This window comes from Malaya genurostris, chromosome 2 (genome assembly GCF_030247185.1).
Source record: "Malaya genurostris strain Urasoe2022 chromosome 2, Malgen_1.1, whole genome shotgun sequence".
NCBI lineage: Eukaryota > Metazoa > Arthropoda > Insecta > Diptera > Culicidae > Malaya > Malaya genurostris.
Genome location: NC_080571.1, coordinates 214,891,731 through 214,912,332, shown reverse-complemented (window position 1 = coordinate 214,912,332; position 20,602 = coordinate 214,891,731). Strand labels below are relative to the sequence as shown.

At 37.4% G+C, this 20,602-nt stretch overlaps 1 protein-coding gene across 2 annotated transcripts; it reads right to left on the bottom strand.

Moving 5' to 3' along the window:
* Nucleotides 1-1,164: 1,164 nt before the first annotated feature.
* Nucleotides 1,165-17,982, bottom strand: LOC131427506 (uncharacterized). Of its 2 annotated transcripts, none has more exons than XM_058590750.1 (3): nucleotides 17,517-17,982; nucleotides 4,034-4,145; nucleotides 1,165-3,949 (listed from the first exon to the last, which is right to left on the bottom strand). In XM_058590750.1, exons 2-3 carry the CDS (start codon nucleotides 4,125-4,127, stop codon nucleotides 2,289-2,291), a joined length of 1,755 nt encoding a protein of 584 aa, XP_058446733.1. In that variant the 5' UTR covers nucleotides 4,128-4,145; nucleotides 17,517-17,982; the 3' UTR covers nucleotides 1,165-2,288. The 2 variants fall into 2 exon arrangements, with proteins under 2 accessions (XP_058446733.1, XP_058446732.1); XM_058590749.1 differs by having other exon boundaries at nucleotides 17,570-17,982.
* Between the last annotated feature and the right edge of the window lie 2,620 nt (nucleotides 17,983-20,602).

Below are 20,602 nucleotides of genomic sequence, written 5' to 3'. Positions count from 1 at the left end.
AAATAGTTCTGAAAAATGAGTGTTTTTGTGAAAATCAACGAATTTCATATAAACGACTTCGTTGTATTTTGGCGATTTGGAAGTACTACATGAAATACAAATTATTTCGCAACGGTTCTAATTCAATTTAAGATCTGTCACGCTATCTCTGACGATAGTGAATCAGTAGATTGAAATTAATATTTTGACACTAGTCACTCAGTAATTCTGAAACTGGAAGTTGAATTTAAATAAAATGCAAGAGCTTTGTATGGGGTGACAAGATCTTTCATTTAAATCTATGTTTGTTAAAATCGGTTCCGACATCTCTGAGGAAAGTTAGTGTACATATTTTTTTTCTTTTTTGCACATATCACCCCGTAACTCTGGAACCGGAAGTCGGATTCGGATAAACTTAGGAACTTTGTATGGAATTACAAGACCTTTTATTTCAATCTACGTTTGTGAAAATCGGTTCAGCCTTCTGTTCAAAAATGTTATATTACATACATACACACATGCAGACATTTTACATACTCGACGAACTGAGTCGAATGGTAAACGACACTTGATCTTCCGGTTTTCACAGTGATTACATAACCTTTCTATATGAGAATGGCAAAATTGAAATAGTGTTGAGACATGTTTCAAACGTTTTTGGAGAAATTTAAATCTAGCACACACATACACACATTTTTCTCGCCTGATAATGGATTCTATTACATTTGATTTTGGTGCATTCATCATTTTTGAGTAATCGATTTCAAAACAAATTCAGATTTTTATAATTTTTCATTTATAACCAAAGGGATCAAATAAACCGCCATAGAAGTTTTTTTTGGATTATAGAGATTCATTCGCCTCTTTGGACAAGAAAAATTGTCTGACCTCATGTGCGGGGTTGGGAATCGAAACCAGGTGGGCTGCCGGAAAGGCATCGACTTACCTATCACGCTATACCCGTCCCCCACAATAGAAGGTTTCAATCTGGAGAACTATGACTATGGTCAGGTAAATTTAACAGAAACCAATGGTGATATTATTCTTCTAAACATAGATAAACTATTCTACATAAAAATGGTTAACATGCACTACTCACAACAATGACCTTTTTTCAAGAAAGCGCCTAAACAGTCGGTTGGGAAGAACAGTGACTTGTGATACGGAATCCAACAACAATCAGCATATTTTTTAAAAATATATATATTTAAATACATAAATTTGATACAAATTATACACTTGATTTTTCATATCTTTCCTTAATTACGATTAAAAATGACAAGTTTTAAAACTATCGAATAATAGCTACTATAGAGTCAGTAGTATTGAGTTAATTAATTTGTAAGTAGTGTTTGAAGATCAGTTCTGAAAGTCAGCTAAACTTTGCTGGAAAGTAATTTTCGATTTAATTTGATGGGTTTGCATTACGAAGATAAAACGCTTTGATCGCGGTACAGCTTAATATAGGGGTTTTGTAGGACTGGACACGAAAAGGCCCGCACTATCACCTAGTTTTATATCCCGGTGATGGCATCAAAGATATAACAGTATTACTGGAAATTTCACAAATTCCTTCTACGGTCGCTTACTCTAAATAACTGTGGTACTTATAGGACGAAAAATAAATTAAAAATAACCTTCGCTTCTGTTCACTGTTCAAAAAATTTACATGAATGAAGGTCGTTTTGCTCAAGCTTGCTGTATCAAAGGAAAAAAAGTATATCACAATTTCGAAACTTCGTACCTACTTGCTAGACAAGTCTATAATTTATAACTTCTCCAGCAGCTATTTATGTGGTTTCGTCAATCGTTTTCGCTGTCGTACCATCTTCCCTGAAGACAAATATCGTGTTTTTAACTGCCCGGACTTTCAAGGTTGCTTCAAACAGCTCAGTTAAAATCTAAGTTATCATGCATGGACTGTTTTGCTTTCACACTGTATCCGTCTCTGTTGGAACCGGTTTCCGGTTAACTCTTCACTATCTTTCACCTTCGTTTGCGCATTCGTATGTAGTTTTATAGGACGATTTGCTCACTTCAAAAAATAACAACTGACGAAAATGCTATCATTCTGCTTAATAGTTAGTAATAAATATTCTCTTTTTGTTTATAAAAAAAAACTTTTCACCATATCTTACCAATGAAAGGCGCGCACATTCTTTCTCAGTTATCTCATTCTGCTCTACACTCTCGAACCGTTTTTGCAAGCTACACATTTCACATTTCTATTTACAAACTCTTCGTCAATGATCATCACAATTTAGGTTATGTCCGAACTAGATCTCGCGTCTACACTCGTTCCGCTTCCGTCACTGGGCCGCGGCTGTGACACCAAATCCGCTGCCAGTAGTGTTGGAAATCATCATGTTCTTGATAGTGGCCACCTCCGACTCCAGCCGGGCCAATTTCGACTGGAGATGGATGTTTTCCTCGGCCTTCTTGCTGATGACGACCGACGCCGGAATGGAGGTAATCTTTCCACCGACACCGATATTACCCGCCGATCCAGTGGCAATGACAGCCGACGCTGCCAACGGCGAGGTCGACGTTGACGGCGGCGAACACGGTAGTGGGACCATCATTTTCTGTTCCGCCTTCGTCGGCCATTCGGTGGAGATACCGGAATCGCGCTCATCCGAGGAACCATCTCCGTCATCCCACGGGGAGGACGAACGTAGCTGCGGTTCTTGTTTGATGTTTTGCAGGGCAAGTAAGGCGGTAGCTGCGTCTTTATCACCGAGATGTGATTTATGTCTCAGCTTAACAGGTAGGCTGTTGTTGTGATCGTGGATATGCTCCCGATCGTGTTCGTCATCGCCGGAGCTACTGTGACTGCTGTTGGAACCGGTTCCGTTGGATGTTTCGTAGGGTGACGGAGCACGGCGGCTGAGGTTGAGCACGTTGGCGGTAAGTAAGGCGTTAATCTCTCGTGGCGGTGACGAGTACAGATTGCCGTTGTAGTTCACCGGGTAGTTTGGAATAGAGTACGGACCAACGTACGGGTGATGTGAGATGTGCGGTCCACTGATGTGCGAGTTGGCGGAACCAAAGGTTGGAACCGGTAGTGAAGAAGCGTCGACACGATCGCGGTCACGTTCACGGTCCCGGTCTCGTTGGTCAACTAGCGATTCATTGCGATGTTCGTCACGCTCCAGTAGATCGACTCTGGCAAGTGGACTCCGAATTGTGGATTCGCGTTTGTTGCTATCACATCGACTACTACCGTTGGACATAGGCTCGTACTCACGGTACATGGCTGCAGGTGAATGGTGACTATAGTGTGAATTTGTGTGCTGTATTGTAATCTGCTGCAGCTGCGAAGCAATGGACTGTGGCGGCGGAGGAGATTCGATATTTGGATTGGGGTGAATGACTGCGGCTTGCTGCGATTGTTGCTGAGTTGATTGTTGCGCCGAGTGTTGCTGCTGTACGGTTTGCTGTGGCGTATGATGATGATGCTGTGCTATTTGCTGCATGGGTTGCGGCGTTAACGAAGGCTGCGGTACCGGGGTCCTCGACAACGGGAATACCAAAGGCGGGGTGCTGTTAATTTTTACACGTTTCGTCGAACTTAGCACTTGTTCATTGGTCGGCAGTGTAGCCATAATTTGGTCCACACTGACTAAATTTTCACCACAAATGTTATACTTGTTCTTGATAGCATCCAGCTGTGCTTTGAGCACGTGGTTTTCCTTGGTCAACTCAACAACCCTTTGCTCAAGGACCATATCATTAAAGCGGCGCTTTTCACGGGAACGCTTGGCCGCTTCATTGTTGCGACGCCGCCGATCCCAGTAGCTGTCGTCTTTCTTATTGTCTGGAATAAATTCACGTTGCTTGCGCTGGGAAAAAAGTTCCTTGCGCTGAAGATGGGACGACAGATCGTATCCATTACCGTTGTAGTCTGTATCCGGACTGACGGGACTACCGCGTCCGGTTGAGTCACTGCTCAATAGCAAGGCACTGTGTGCTAGAAGAGGGAAGATAAGAGAAGAAAAAGAGCAACGATTAGAATTGTTCCAGAAATGCTGCGCCAGATATCTGCTGAACTAACCGGGCATGCTGGAGTTGTTATGATTCTGACCGGGTATTTCACCGTTGATTGGCGAACCGTTCTGCTGCCGTGCTACGAAATCCGCTACCATCATACTTTCTCCTTAGTACATCTGCAAAATTACATGGACAAACAAACAAAAAAAACGTCTCGATTAGTGAAATCGCACTACTCTCTAGCTGGGTCGTTGAGTTAAAACTACTCGGCTCGGTGAGAATTTTACGGTGAGCCATTCAACTAGACAAATAACAAAGCGCGGCCACTGGTTGAGAGTGTGGTTGCGGTTGAATGAGAGCGGAGGGTGTGTTGTAATCACTGGAAGAATGATACACGTGAAACTGACATGTGACAACGTGCACCGCTCTAATGGCGTATGCATAAATATTTCAGCACAGTGCGGAGCGTGGCGGCTATTGATTTTTATCGTAGCTTCGCACTTCTCACCTCCCGGACCGGCCGACTCCTACACTGGGCGCGACTACTTGGAGTCGCGCCTGTTTTCCTCTAATTGCTACCAAAACGTGATCATCGAGGAGTTTTGTTTCGTTTTTCCCCATGTTGTAGTTCTGTGTTTGTAACTGGAGTTTTCCATGCAAACAAGACCTTGCAACTGGATGCCAGCAAGTGGAACGGAGAATGACCAACAAAAAGAAAAAGGATATAGTGGATGTTAGGCAAAAAATGTTCACAAACGGAATGTACCAGCAAAATTTTTCAACCACGTATCTGGGTAATGAGGTATCCATTGAATGGAGGTCGAGTATTATATTTATGCTGATTTTTGTTTACTATTTCAACGAATCACACTGAGCGTGGAAATAATTAACTGGTAATCGATTTCACCTATTAGTCTTTGATCAGCACAAAAAATGGGGATTATTCAATAACGTTTATTCTGTATTCGTTTCCATCCGGGATGAACCTAATGGTCTATTAATTTCTGAAAATAGATCCAATACAAGTTTTAACCAGTAGTTTACCCATAGCAAAATTTACTGGCTAAAGAATCATAGCTTCAAATATATAATTTTCAATTGAGAACCATGACCGTATTAGTTTTTCTTCGATAAAAGAATTAGTGTTGAAAATGTAAAAAAACTCAGCTCTTAGGTTCACAGCGTCCTCATCCGAAATTGGATTTCGTTTTAACAATATGCAAGCAGAATCGTGAGCTTCGTTATTTGTAGTTGTTGATTGAAGTTCGTACTCGGGTGAGATTAACCAGTAAGAAAACACCCAAACTTTCATCGTTTGCAGTTTGTTTTTACAGCCAACGGCTTCTCACATTAGAACTGAAAACGACCGAAAATTACTATACTGCTCTGCAGTGAATGTAGAAAAAGGTTATTTTTTAAAGGCAAGCGTGGTTTTCTCGAAACAATTTCGTTAAAGGTCTAAAGTACAGAATACCTATAGGATAGAACGGAATTATTTCTTCTAATAAATTTTCTTGGATGTTTGGCATTCAAGATATTCAAAATCGGAAGCTGTCTGAAGATATTTGAACCGAGAAACATGACATCATAATCCATGACACAATTTCAGGAAACAATCATGATGAATTTATACGTGTGATTGAATAAAACTCTTTTCCCTGAACTACAAAGTTAAAAATTTACATCCATTTTGAAGTATACAAATTTAGAAAAAAAGTGTTAATTTGAGTATCACTCTTAGAAAAAATGAAATTTACGCTTGACGTAAATTCAACCATGCCATAATTTCATCGGTGATGAAACAATACACACCTAGAAAAAATCGTGTAAATTTACGTCTTCTTTTTACAGTACATCTAACACATAATTCATTCTGACATATTTTTAAGTACTGAAGCATGTAAATTTACACGTTTGCTTTGAAAGTAGTGTATGTTCGACAGCTATGTAAATCATTCTTGTAAAATTCAGTCATTTTACGAATTATGTTCATATGATTTGAGGCATATACGGATTTACGTCACCGGTAAATTTAAATTTTTTTGCTGTGTACTAAAACGATTAAAATGTATACATAATTTTTGTGTCTGTATCGATGTAAACTACATCAAAATCAACTGTGAAGTTAATGATATAACTTACCTTTACATGCTTTGAAATAAAAATTTAAGTGACGCTCTTTTTATGTAAAGACGTAAATTTACACGACTTTTACTAAGTATGATTCTAAGCCAAACTTGTATGAGCATAAAAAAGGACAAGTTTCAACAAATAATCTAAGACAAAAATTAGCAAAAATATTCGAAATTTACATGTGCTTGAAATCCTCATATTCATAAAAGCGTAATACTCCAAATAAATATATTACCAAACATTGTTTGAAAATGTGGCAAACATACCCAACCGTTCACGCAGGCATGCAAAATTACATGTTTCAACTCTTCAAGACATATCCAAATGAATCAACTGTAAAAATAAGTCATTACGGACACCGATATTATCGTTCATTGTAATTGGCTTCCTGAAGAGAATTTTGACAGTTGGTCTATGCGATTTGATTATTATCTATTCTTAGAAAAAATGAAATTTACGCTTGACGTAAATTCAAATATGCCGTAATTTCTTCGGCGATGACACAATATTACATCTACTAACATGTAAATATAAATTTTGCGTCTGTATCAATGTAAACTTCAATTAAATTAACTGTAAAGTTAATTATATGACTTATCTTTACATGCTATGTATTGTGAATGTAAGTGAATCGCGACGCTCCTTTTATGTGCATCCAAGAAGATGCAACATTTTTTAAGTGTGTACACAGCACGAAAAAATAATGTAAATTTACGTCTCGATAGATGCACATAAAAGGAGCGTCGCAATTTATCTAAATTTACATCCCAAAAACTGTAGAAACATGTCATGTCAGTAATTCCATAGCTATTTAATTGAATTTGACATCTAAGCAGACTTGTGCTCACATTTAAATGTTAATCGATGTGATCTTTTGAAACCAAATATACGACATGCTTCGTTTTACGTCATGTGTAATTAATAATTTTTTTTAGAGTGTAGACCAGACTTGAGCCACAGGAGCGACAAGGTGTTTGAAAAATAAACAGTATGATCTCACAATGATTAAAATGATTTTCTAATAAACTATTCTACACACTTAAAAAAAACCCTGAGATTTCACATCTTATTAGACGCACATAAATGGAGCGTCGCAGTTCACGCAAATTTACATCGAAGAACATTTAATATTCTGTCTAAGACTCCATGACATGAAATTCATTGAAATAAAAAAAAAGAATACTGATAGCAACCGCCGCGACTTGAGCCGAGAATTATTGGATCGCAGGAACGTCTGTTAATCCACTGAGCCATAGAAGCATTCATCTGCTTGGCTGGTAAACAGTGCATTTAAATTCATACAGTTGAACCTGCTAGCAGAACGCAAGTTACAGTCGCAAGCAGTAAAATTCAAGCTCATCTAACATTAAGTCATTACAAATAAAACTTTCCGTCATTTCACAAATTAGGTCTTTATGAATTACATAGTATGAGATATTAAGTCACCTGTAAAATTCAAAATTTTTTAGAGTGCACACAGAAAGAAATAATGAAATTTACACGAGATCAAAGACATCATATTAACAAGATATCCAGCTCTCACATTTCCCGAACAAATAATTGGCAACATCCTTTTTTGCGAGCATGTCGCCCTCTGGTGAGTCCGCATCGAATCTCATACATAGTATTAGGGGAGAGAAATGTCAAATTCGTACGCGCCAAAATAGCAGCACTGCGCACCCATACAATTGACATGATATGTTGAATGTGATGCCGTGCGATGGCGTTGCTCAACAGAAAATTGATTCCGCTCCAAGCAAACAGGGGGTAAATTCTTAGTCGAAATATAATCGATCTACTAGTTGGACTCTGCAGAAAAAAATCGGAAGTGCTAAAATAAAAGTATCTTGAAAGTGACACTGAGATAACTCTCATGTTTCTCCTATGTCTCTACTCGACGATCAATGGAGAATGATGGATCGATGATATACCAAGAAGGGGAGAGTCGGCAGCCTTGGGCCATTTTTCACTTGACATTTTTTAAACTGCAATTGAAAGGTATTCCAAAATTCCACAGACTGGTATTTTAGTATGCAACCTTACCTTCATTGTGATTTTTTTTTCAAAGGTTCTTTTGTAATTTATACATAAAAATTGAACTTGAAAATTTGTTGACATATGGCCCAGGTTGTGTGCCTGGGGTCACAACTATCATAATTTATAATAACTTATCATAATTCGTGCGCGCCAAAATATCAGCACTGCGCACCCATACAATTGACATGACATGTTGAATGAGACGCCGTGCGATGGCGTTGCTGAACTGAAGATTGAGATCGCTCCAAGCTGACAGGGTCTGACGAGATGTAAATCAATAGTAACATGGAATAGACATGGGTTGAATCGAAATTTTGATTGAAAAGCTTCATCGATGCAAAACTAAATTGGATTGCATGGAATTTTCAATGTATATAACTTTATCTTTCAATTAACGCTTATTTTGCGATTAAATAGTATTGAAACGTACAAAATTGTAAAGTAATTTTATGTTTAATTACATGCTCCGAATATGTGCATGAAAATAGATGTAAATTTACAAAATATTTTTATCTGTGTAGTTACACCGTCGACAAAAAAATTTTGTAAATTTACATCTAATTTCATGCACATATTTGGAGCAGGCAAATTGAATATAAAGGTACTTCAGAATTTTTATTTTTCAATATTGAATTTATATGAAATTTATTCATTAAAAAATGTATTTCCGAGTACTAACTAGTACGAAAGTTGATTGTTTTCAAAACCTGCTTTGGGTAACACGAACAAAACAATCGAATCCCAAGTAGGTCTGTCGAGAAAAACTGTGAGACTTAACATTTGTAGAATCCGGTGAATTATTATGACCGAATAATGAATGCATATAGATTTTATCGATGATGTCATCCAGTTCAAGCTAAGCAGCCAAAAATTGACAATATTTTGTGAAGTGATAGTAACAACTGAAAAAAGCAAATGATAGGATATTCACGATTATTACAAAATGGGAACACAAAGTACAAACGGCCCGGAGTTGGTGTAAAGCACGCATGTGCAAAAAATGTTCATTGCACACGATTTTCACGCTCAAATTACCATGGTATGAAAGTTCGCAAGTGTCAGTAACCGTTGACTTGTTCCTAATGATGGAGAAGATGTTGTTTAAAAAAGTGTGACTAAAAGAAGTGCGATCGAAGAAAAAATAGTCTACAGCATTATTTCAATTTTCTGTGATTTCATACATCCGTACATATTAAAATGACTCAATGCATGAACTGTACCTGATCATGCTATATTTTGGGATCGCAAGCCATACATTTCAATATTAACTAATCAACACAGAACAGGTGTTGATCATCTAACCTAACATTTAGCTGGGTGCATAGAAGAAATTAGCTTACACTTCAAAGAGGGTAAAACCGTGGTATCCCAACCATCTTGATTGCTAGAATTACGATTTTAACTAACATTGAGAATCCCGTTCAGGTCGAGGCTCGACCATACGACAACTAGCTGGCGAGACCAGCGCCTTACACTGTGAAAACCATCAGTTTGAGTAAGATACTTTTGCGTCGCTGAAGCAGAAGTATTGCACATTTTTTGCATATTTGATATTGATTGTACAACCTGCAATTTTTCCGCAAATACCTGCAATGTATGTTCTCTGGCGAAGAAACTAAACTAAACTTCTGAACTTCTGAAACAAAAAAACTGTAGGGCTATTATATTAATAGTCATCTCATTAATAGAGTCGCCATGTCATTTTGCAGTTGCTAGACTTTCAATCAACGAGTTTTGATCAAATCAGATACATTGTCTTTGCTTTGGCTGTAAGAAGCAACACAGCAGAAAAAATAGTTCGAAAATTGTGCAATACTACTGAAATAGCGACGCGAAAACTCGAAACGAAGACATCATTTTTTATCTCACTCTTAAAATCAATATATTGAGCAGAGTCAGGAGACCTCACTCTTACTGAAGCTTTTTATATATCTCGGTTGATTTTTCAAAAGGGCGTATAAGCAAGTGACAGTTTCTATTTGTTTACTTTCTCTTCTATTAATTACCAAGCGGTTTCCACGTTTATCACTCAACTCTTTGCATGAAATGATACCCGAAACTTTCGACTTTCAAACAGAATAGTAATATCAAAGAAAATCTTTTTAATCACAACACAATAATCAAAAGAGAGAGTGATTGAAGAGAAACTGTCACTTGCTTATACGCCCTAATGAAAATCAACCGATATATGAGATGGCTACTGGAGCTGAGATCGCATACAAGTAAAAAATTCGGCCTAAATCCTGGTTGCGTACAATTTTTCACGCATGAACTGTCATAGTACGCAAGATTTAACGCCATAAGCTGTATGCGTTTGCTGGTTCGCTTGAAGTGCCCCCATAGGCTAATTACTGCTTATAATAATCATTAATCATCCGAACCATTCATTGAATGCATTTGAATATATAAATAAACTAATAATAATAAGTAAGGCTAGTACAATTTTATCCGCATTGAAATATAGATTTGCTCACTGTTTCGTGCACAGAAAAAAGTAGTGAAATTTACACGTACATTTACATTTAAATCGATAGTATTATGAAATAGGCATCAGTTGAAATCGAAACGTTGATTCCAAACCTTCATCGATGTATAACTAAATATTTATGTATGATAAAAATTACCACGTAGTTTTACTTTCAAAATATATTAAAATATAAAGAACTTGAATTAACTTTCAATTCTTTGTTGCTCTAATACGTGCATGAAAAAAATGTAAATTCACAAAATATTTTAATCGGTGTGTGATTTCCTGCCAATGGAGACATAATATCGAATTACGTTTCTAAGCATGCGTTAAACTAGTACTCAATGCCATCATTAAAAATATCTGCCATTAACAGAGCGCGAGATTTTTCCGCCGTACAGCTCGAACAAATCTTGTCATTTTACATCTTATAAGATGTACATAAATGGTATGCCGTATTTAACACAAATTTATATTGAAGAACATGTAACATTGTGTGATTTGAAAATCACATAGCTTGAATTCGAATGAAACAAAAACAAAAGATAGCTAGCAATAGCCCGACGTGAACCGAGAACCGTTAGATCATAAAGCACATCAGTTAATCGACTGAACCACAAAAGCACATATTTGCTTGTTGAATAATTAATACATATAAATCCATACAGTGGCACTTGGTAGCCGGGTGCAAATTACACTCGAAGCGTGTTAAATTCTGTGTGAGTGGAATATTGCGTCATTAGAATAGTTAAGTAATTATGAATTGTATAGTTTGTAGAATTATGTCACCTATAAAATTAATTATTTTTTCTGTGCGGTTGTATTGTATCTAAATCGATAATAACCCACGATTTGCTTACATCTCGTGTCATTTCTACTTTTTATTAATGTGTGTATGTTCTGTCTTGAAATGTGAGTAATATTGAACTACACAGTAAGGACATTTATGAGTGATTTGCGTCTCTTAAGACACATTGAAATGATTATTTTAACACTTATTTCATGCAATCTGATATACTTTTGAGGGCTTGCTTGAGATGTCAGAAATAAAATGTTTGATCGTTTGTATGTGAGGTTAAAAAAATTACACACGCGAATATTTCATAAGCCTGCAAATTAGGTCAAATGTCAGTAGAAAGTGTGGAAATCTGCAGGATATCTAGACAAATTAGTCAATCTGGCCTCTCTGGTTCTGACACATGTGAACTTACACCGTCAAAATAACTTTAGTATCACTTTTCTAAACAAGCAAATTATCCGTACCTGTGTAAGAGGCTGGATGGATTTGCTTTATCGCTATGTTTTGTGTAATTTTTGCTGTGTATATTGAATTATGAACATCTATAAAAACCATCACAGTTAAGTCTGCAATCTCTGTTCAATGGTTCAAATAATACAATGAAAATTGGTTAATACATCGCAGCGTCAAAAAAATGTATTGTTCATTTTAAGATAAATAAAGGGCAATTTTTTGACGGTATCTTTTTGGCAACATTGTTTTTGACAGATCTCGCGTGAATCGTATCTTGTGTGATTGTCAAACTTGTTCAATTTCGTCTATAATTTAACCACGAAACGCCGTTTGGTCTAGAATTTAATTTCACCCAAAAACTGTGTTCAACGACGAAGCTCATTTCTGGTTGAATGGATACGTCAGCACGTAAATTCGCCGCATCTGAAGTGACGACCAGCCAGAAGCATTGCAAGAGCTACCAATGCATTCCTAAAATGTGTTGGAGGGAGTGTGCCAAAATTGAACCTTGCGCCTGGGCCATCTAAAGTGGAGCCACGGCCAGAGTAAAACATTTAATTATATTGGTTCCAATAGAAATTTCATCAATATTCTCAAATTTTTTGTGTTTTTTTTTTTGAAAATCAAATTCTATAGCTCTTTAGAAATCACCCTTTATTATACATTGAGCTAACCAGAAACAATTTAGTAGAAACAGGAAATGAGAATTATAAAATGATAGTAATCAAGGGAGAGCAAGGATAAAGAACGGAAAGCTAAGATTTGATTTGGTAATTGAAGCAAGCACAAATTTTTTAGCAACTTATTTTTTACCTTATATCACACGGATAGAAATCTATTGCCGGTACCATGATTATTAATCATGAAATCATAATTCGTTGTCTTCTGATGAATTTTCGGGAGCAAAAAGAGTGATATCATGAAAGTTTTCATGGAAGATGTGTTATTGTGCATGATATCAATCATTTTGCTCACGGAATCATGACTGATTATTCATGACATACATTATTCATGATTTCATGATTTTTAATCATGTTGCCGGCAATTGATTTTTATCCGTGCAGAGGAGTCGACTTTAAGCATCTCATCAATGCAAATCACTCGAATCTCTGGTATGCCGGAAAGTGATAATAAAGGTCTTTTACCATCGAAGGCAATTGAACTAATAGTCATCTCATTTGATGAGTCACTATATTATTTTTTCGATTACTCATCTTTCATTCAACGAATTGTGATGAAATCGGGTACAATATCTTTGCTCCGGTTCTAAGAAGTAATATAGCAGAAAAAACAGCTCGAAAACTGTTCAATACTGCTCTCATAGCGACGCAAAAATTCGAATTACCCTCAACGTCAATCTATTGAACAGTGACAGCAGATCTCACTCTAACTAATGGTTTTCGAATACGAGATGACTACTGGTGCCGTTATCCTACTATCCGAACCGGTAAAAGAAATATAAACAACAGGTAAGGAGGATAGTAAATGGTAAAAGACCTTTATCATTACATTTTGGCATTACCAGAGATTCGAGTAAGAGAGCTCCACTTCTCTGGTGATAGGTAGAAGTTAACTTACTAGAAGACTTAGGCTTGTTTAAATTGCACAACTCGAAAAAATCTTGTGATTTAACATTTTATAAGATACACATAAAAGGAGCTTCATATTTCACACAAATTTATATTCAAGAACATGTAAATTTAGTTGACTTGGAATCGAATGAAATAAAAAACAAAAGACCTATAGCAGCAGCACGACTTGAACCGCGAAACATTAGACCACAAATGGAATATTGCGTCATTTAAGAAGTTAAGTAGTTAAGAATTGCATCATTTGTAGAATTGTGTCGACTGTTAAATTCATGATTTTTTTTCTGTGTATTATTGGTTTAAAAAAATCCTGTAATTGTACGTTTTTGAAATAGTCAAGCATTTAACATAAAATTCATGAATTTTGATATATTTTTAAGTGTCGAAGCAAGTAATTTTACATGCCTGCGAAAACGGCAGGGTTTAACTCATTCTCGTAAAATCCTGAAACAAATAACGTTCACAGAAAGAAAAGATGAAACTTACACGACATGTAAACCAATCGTACTATTAAACAGACATCAGTTGAAACGAAAATCTGATTTAAAACCATGATTGATGTAAAAATACATTGAAATGCATTTACTTTTTCATCGAACAAGGCTGTATATTTACAAATCGCCTAGTTTTGTAATGTAACATTCCTTTCAATTACCTGCTCCAAATATGTGCATGAAAATAAAGAATTCACAAAATATTTTTATCTGTGTTACAAATGTGAATACACGTCACCTGTTTTTTATACCATGTATCGTAATTTTGATTTTTGGAGCCAAAGCGATGAGTTCGAAAAAATCATGTGATTTTACATTTTATAAGATGCACATAAGCGTCGTATTTCACACAAATGTTCATTCAAGAACATGTCAAATTATGTGATTTGAAAATTACATGGCTTGAATTCGAACGAAATAAAGAAAACAAAAGCGCAGCAGCGGGACTTGAACAGAGAAACATTAGATCGCAAGCACATCGCTTACTCGACTGAACCACAGAGCTCATAATTGATGCATATAAATCCATACAGAGGCACTTGGTAGCCGAGTGCAAATTTCACTCGGAGTGTGTAAGATTCTGTGCGAGTGGAGTATTGCGTCATTTGAAAAATTTAATGGTTGTGAACTGTATCGTTTGTAGAATTCTATCACCTTTAAAATTCATCATTTTCATCTGTATACTTTTACTCAGCAATCCGAGTAATCACTAGAATAATGCACAGCAAAAAATTATGAAATTTACAGGAGACGCAAATCCACACACACAGATAAAAATATTTTGTGAATTGTAATAGATGTATCTATTTTCATGCACATATTTGGAGCAGGCCATTAAACATAAAATTACTTTACAATTCTGTACGTTTGAATGTAATTTTATCGCAAAACTAAGCGGTTATTGAATGATACAGTTCTATTAATTGAAAATTCATTGCAGTCCAATTCAGTTTTGCAACGATGATGGTTTTCAATCAAACTTTCGATTCAACCCATATCATGTGAATGTCATATAAATATCTTTCTGTACATGACTTAATTCATAAGAACGTAATTCGTAAAATGGTTGAGCTTTACAAAACTGATTTAAATATGTTTCAAGTATACATTCCGAGAAAAAAAGTTTAAATTTACATCTTCTGAGACCGACAAATATGAGCGTTAAAAACTACTCAATTTTGTAGTAAATCTAACCTATACTTAATGCTTCCAGACATATTTTTAAGTGCTAGAACATGTAGATTTACACGTTTGCTTTGAATATATTTATGTCATTCTTGTAAAATTCAGTCGTTTCACGGATTATGTTCTTATGAATTGTGTCATATGTGGATTTGCATCACCTGGAAATTTCATGATTTTTTGCTGTGTATAACACCTTTCAATCAGACGTGTAGATTATTGTGTTCAAGCACGTAAAAATATGTCACAATGCATTAAATATTTGTCACATCTACTGTAAAAATGAGTAATTTTGGACGCTCGTATATGTCGGTCTCAGAAGACCTAAATTTACACAATTATTTCCAGGTGTATGCGATAATATGAAATGTGCAATGATTTTTAATATTATTATCCTTTTCATATTTCGCAATGATTGAATGCTCGTACATTCCTTTCCTACATTAAGAAAATCCCGATGAAATTTTACCTGTAGGTTAAAAAAAGGCATCTAGTTTTAATATTAGAGCACAGTCCCTATCGATGCTTCAAAACAACTGTAACATTAACAAGATTTCAGAAGTTCAAGGACATAAAATAAAAAAAAAATGTTTTCCAAAAGGTGACTCATAAAAATTTTGAATCCATGTAATACGTGCCCTTCTGACAAATCAAACATATTATCGCTATACTTTCGACTAAATGCAAAGACGGTTGTTTATTGTAATTTCCGAAAAGTTCTTCGCTTCACATGACCTCACGCAAGGCCCCGTAAAATATGATTAGCTGTTTCCTCAAGAACTGAGAGCGGTGACGTGTTCCAAGAAAAGAAGAAAAAACGATTGAATTCGGCGATGCCTCAACCCGTACACGTGTCTTCAATTAATTTCAGTTAGTCCCAGTTCCAGTAGTTTGCGTTAGAGGCGTTCACAAGAATCAACAATATCATGTTAGTGTACTTATGAACCCGTTCGAACAAGCACACAAGGCCGTTGTAACGAAACTATTTCATCATCCCATTCAATTATCACATTCTACTGCCGAGACGTGTCTCTGTTCACCTGCTCTTATTCTTGACCCAAAGCACACACAACCATCACCAGCACCACCACCACCACCACCACCACCACCGACACAAGTTCGTACAGTTTTCTCAACACAGTTCGTCAGATGACTTCCTCTTTCCGGCTAGGTTTAGTCAAAATCAACGGTTCTTCTAAGCAACGCAAACCAAACAAACACGTCCTGTATTGGTCAATCGCGATTTAGTTGGAATCATTTGCTAGTTCATCCACGTATGTCACCCTTGAATATCACTGTGTTCAAAAATGTTCTACCGTCCTTCACTTGAGTTCAGAAGTTTCGACACAAAACACATTTACACGCCTAGAACCAAGCTCTACAAGCCCGGGCAGCGAAAAACGTGCACCGCGAGGACGGAGCCGCGTGCCATCGTCGCGATGTTACGTCATATTTGCCATCATCATCATCATCGTGATCGTCATCGTCATCATCGTCATCGCCATCATCATCCACGGCGACCGTCGCGACAATCAGCATCGGCGCAATTCCGCCGTTCTGTTATTGCCCGAGAGCGCGGGTAAACACGCGTGAGCACACCTCGAGCGGCTCGTCTCTCGGGCTGTGCTGCTGCTGCTACCGTCGCTGCCGATCCGATTCGATCCGGTGCGTCCTATTCTATGCGATCATCAACATCAACATCATCATCATCACGGGTGTGAAGGCATTTCAGGAGCGTCCTACTTTCGCTTATCTGTACCCGACTGAATGTGTGTGCTGACTTTTAGGAATCTAATCACTCCCGGAGCCCATTCGGAGCAGTGTTAGGTAACAGACCTCGCACACAAGGAAACAAAACACGCTCAGGGCCCATCTCGATGCTGGCGATGCGAAATTTGTTTGCACGGAAAATGACGTCTCAGAAAATTGGTGGAATAAACACTGAGTCACTTGGCTGCCTATTCCGCCGAATTGGCCCACTTCGGGGAAATCAGTCACGCTGGGATTTCGCTAGCGACCAGCACTAGTATTTTGTTTTTACCTAGTCGGAGTCTATTTTCTACGAGTTCATAGCGAAGGTCAAGGATGACGAAATAAACACGTTCGTTAGAAGAAAAAAAAAAACAAAAATAATGTTCGATTCACAAAATAATCACCGCGCAATTTCGCTATTATTTTGCGAGTCTGCCCCTAGTCGGCATCAGTCCTAAATGCGATATTTCATTTTTGTTTCTTTCCACCAAGGAGATGAGGTCAAAGAATCTTCAATGGAAACTGCATGCACCACAATTTAACTGCCTTTGTTGTCTGGCTGCGCGCCGGTTCAAAGAACTCTCCAAAAATATACACACATATAAATATATATAGCAGAACAACACTTCGCATATGCTCACCGAGGACGAGGAGTAAAGAACTTAAGGAAAAAGCGAACAAGAACAACACTCACTGTTTAACAGTCTGTCTGGATGGGGTTGTTGGGAGACCAGGGTCACCGAAAAAAAAATACACTTCTGCTGTTCTCCTTTGATTCTGTTTGATGTAGTAATCCTTGTTCTGATTCACGTTCGTGTCAAGTCTAAGCACCCATCAAAATCACGGCACTGTTTTTTTTAAATATCTTTTGTTGTGTTTATTTTTTTTACACTTTTTTGTATGATCTGCGATCTGTTAGAACTTTTGAGTTGTCCTGAATGTAATCACTCTGATTGAACTTCTTGAAACAAAACAACAAAAAAAAAACAGTAAAACGCGGGCACTTGTCGTGTTTGACCGAGATTTGAATAACGTTTCAGACCCGGAGCGGAACTCTGGCGATTCGCGTGCTCTCTCGAAGCGAGTAAATGTAAGACTAGCTCGAAGCGCTCCCAGAAAGGTACCATGTAGTGTCGAGCTCGCGCTGTTTTCCCCCCAGCTTTGGCTGTATTGGTTCACGCCAGACAAACAAGCGCAGCCTAGCGTAATACACGAACCAGAGCCCGCCTGGCAAGGGGAATGAAGTAATACTTCCCAACCGTGTTTGTTGTTGATGTTGGTTGGCTTGGTCGGTAGAGTCCGGGACGGACGGTTGAGGCTGAGACGAATGTTGCATTCTCTTGCGGTCTCGTTCCATCCTTTGTCCGTTTTGGTTAGGTTTTGCCGCACGGTCCCCCGACCGGCCGACCTGCGCGTCTCTGTGACCCACAACAGCCGGGGAAAATTGACGCAACAGAGAACGTAGACCTAGGGCACCGCACAACGACTACAGGATGGCTATTGCATTTTACCTCCCGCATTCTGCACTCTCACTTTGGTTGGCACTTTCCACCCACCACCCTGCCACCCGGTCGAAGCAAACCGTCAACCATTCGGCTTCTGTTTTCCACTCACTGTATACTACATAACTCGTACTATGCTATGTGTGCTGAAAATAAGCATTCCTTTTACTACAGTTTTCCGTTTTCCCTTTTGCGTACATGTGTGAAACTGAAAACGTATCACACAGGGCGGCAGTGGATCGCGTAGGATAGAAGCACTGTTTATTGCCCCGTTGAAAAATACGGCATGGTTCGTTTAATATTGCGATTGGCGAATTGAAACCTGAATATGGAACTTTGCAGTTTCGCTAATAATGGATTACATCAATAAAGTAATGTGCTCTAAAAATCGAATCTATGACAATATCACATACCGGGATTTCCTTAAAAAAATGTCTCTTGTTATTGCTGATGCTTCCTGTTATAAATGATACGTCTCTCGTGACCACTTTTTTCAATAAAATACCCTTATTACAGGTCCTTAATTATCGTTTCAAAATATGTGGTGAAATCTTATTTCATCCGAAAATATTTAAATATCAAAATACATTTCGATCAGTAAGTTGTTTCAAAGAAATCATTGGAAATCACCGGTTTTTGTCGTGAATACGACTTACTTTACTATGGGGTGCCTTTTCAAAATTAGCCATATGGAAGAATGGGCAGAACTTAATCATGAATAACTCGATTTGTATTAATGGTAGCAACATAATTCTTTCACAATTTCATCAAAAATATGATCAGCAATTTAGGATAATATTTTGAACAGTGTGAGATAACCACAAACAACTCAAAAATTAAGTTTTCTCAAACTTTGAAAACAACGCGGAAAAATCTTTACTTTTGCTTGGGTTTTTCGCGCAAGGACGACGATTTTGAGGTAGTCAGGCACACGTCTTCAACTGATTGCGTATAAAAGCGGAACCGTGGTCGAAAATCGATCATTTATTCTTGTGCGTTGGATGGAAGCGGACGTCGTGGGAATGATTTAATCAACCAGCAGCTTCGGAGAGTGCACCTTCGGCGTGGTTAAAAACCTCAAACGCTCAGGGCTCAGTCGTCCGGTGGAGCAGATGGCAATGAAAGCAGGCCTTTTGCGTGGTATAAAGCCTCAAACGCTCAGGCCATGCTCTCATTTGGGTTTCAATCGTCAGATGGAGCAGTCGTCAATGCTTTCATTTGGACTTCGGTCGTCAGATCGAGCAGTCGTCAGGTCGCAGAGCCAGTTTCCCTTCGAAGAAGATCGATTACATCATCCTGTTGGTGGTCGTTTGCATTGGAGCAAAGTACAACGGAAAATGGACAACAATGTGGAACATTCTTCAAAATCAGCCCTTCTTAAGGCTCTAAATGTTACCCAAAGAACTATAAAAAATGCTTTTTTGTAAATCGATAACCAAATCAGTGTAGTGCAAATCTAAGGTAATTTGATCAGTTTTTGCAATTTTCACAGTTCTTAATTTGCAACAGTGTTTAAAATTGTTTACATCCAATCAGTGTTTAATATCTTAGAAAATTATACAATTTGGCTCTTCTGGGATGCCAGAAATTAATCCCGTACAGCATTTTGATAGTATCTTTTACTTAAATATTGAAATCCGAAATGAAATAATCGACATCAAAATTCTCTAAATAATCGACATTAAAATTCTCAAATTCTAGTAGTGTAAAAGGCAGAACTTGCACAATTCACTATACCGATCAACTAATATCCGGAACTATATAGTAAAAGTGTCAGTTTCATTCGTATTCACGACATCCAGTTATGTCTCTGACATTACACACCTGTACTTTTTTTTCAAATTTCATTTTTGTATATTTTAATTAGACTCAAAATTTGCAAACGACCACAAAAGCCAATTTGCAGCTTTGGTTTAGAATTTTGTTTCTAGCCCTGATTTTGAGAACGGCCCAAGCAAAAACTCGTAGAAATTTTGTAAAAAACATATTTTCGGTAGCGTTTTAGATAACTATTGGCGTTTTATGGAGAAAGTATACACTGTGCTAAAAACTGACGTATGTATAATTTACATCAAAATTGAAACTCAAAAATCCATTACATCTAGAAGGTATTTTAGATTTTCTTAATTAATAATTAATCTTAATTCTAGCTGATAATAGAAAAAGTTTGTTACACACTAGGTCAAGCTGGAGAAATAATGAACAAAAAAATTATAGTATACAAC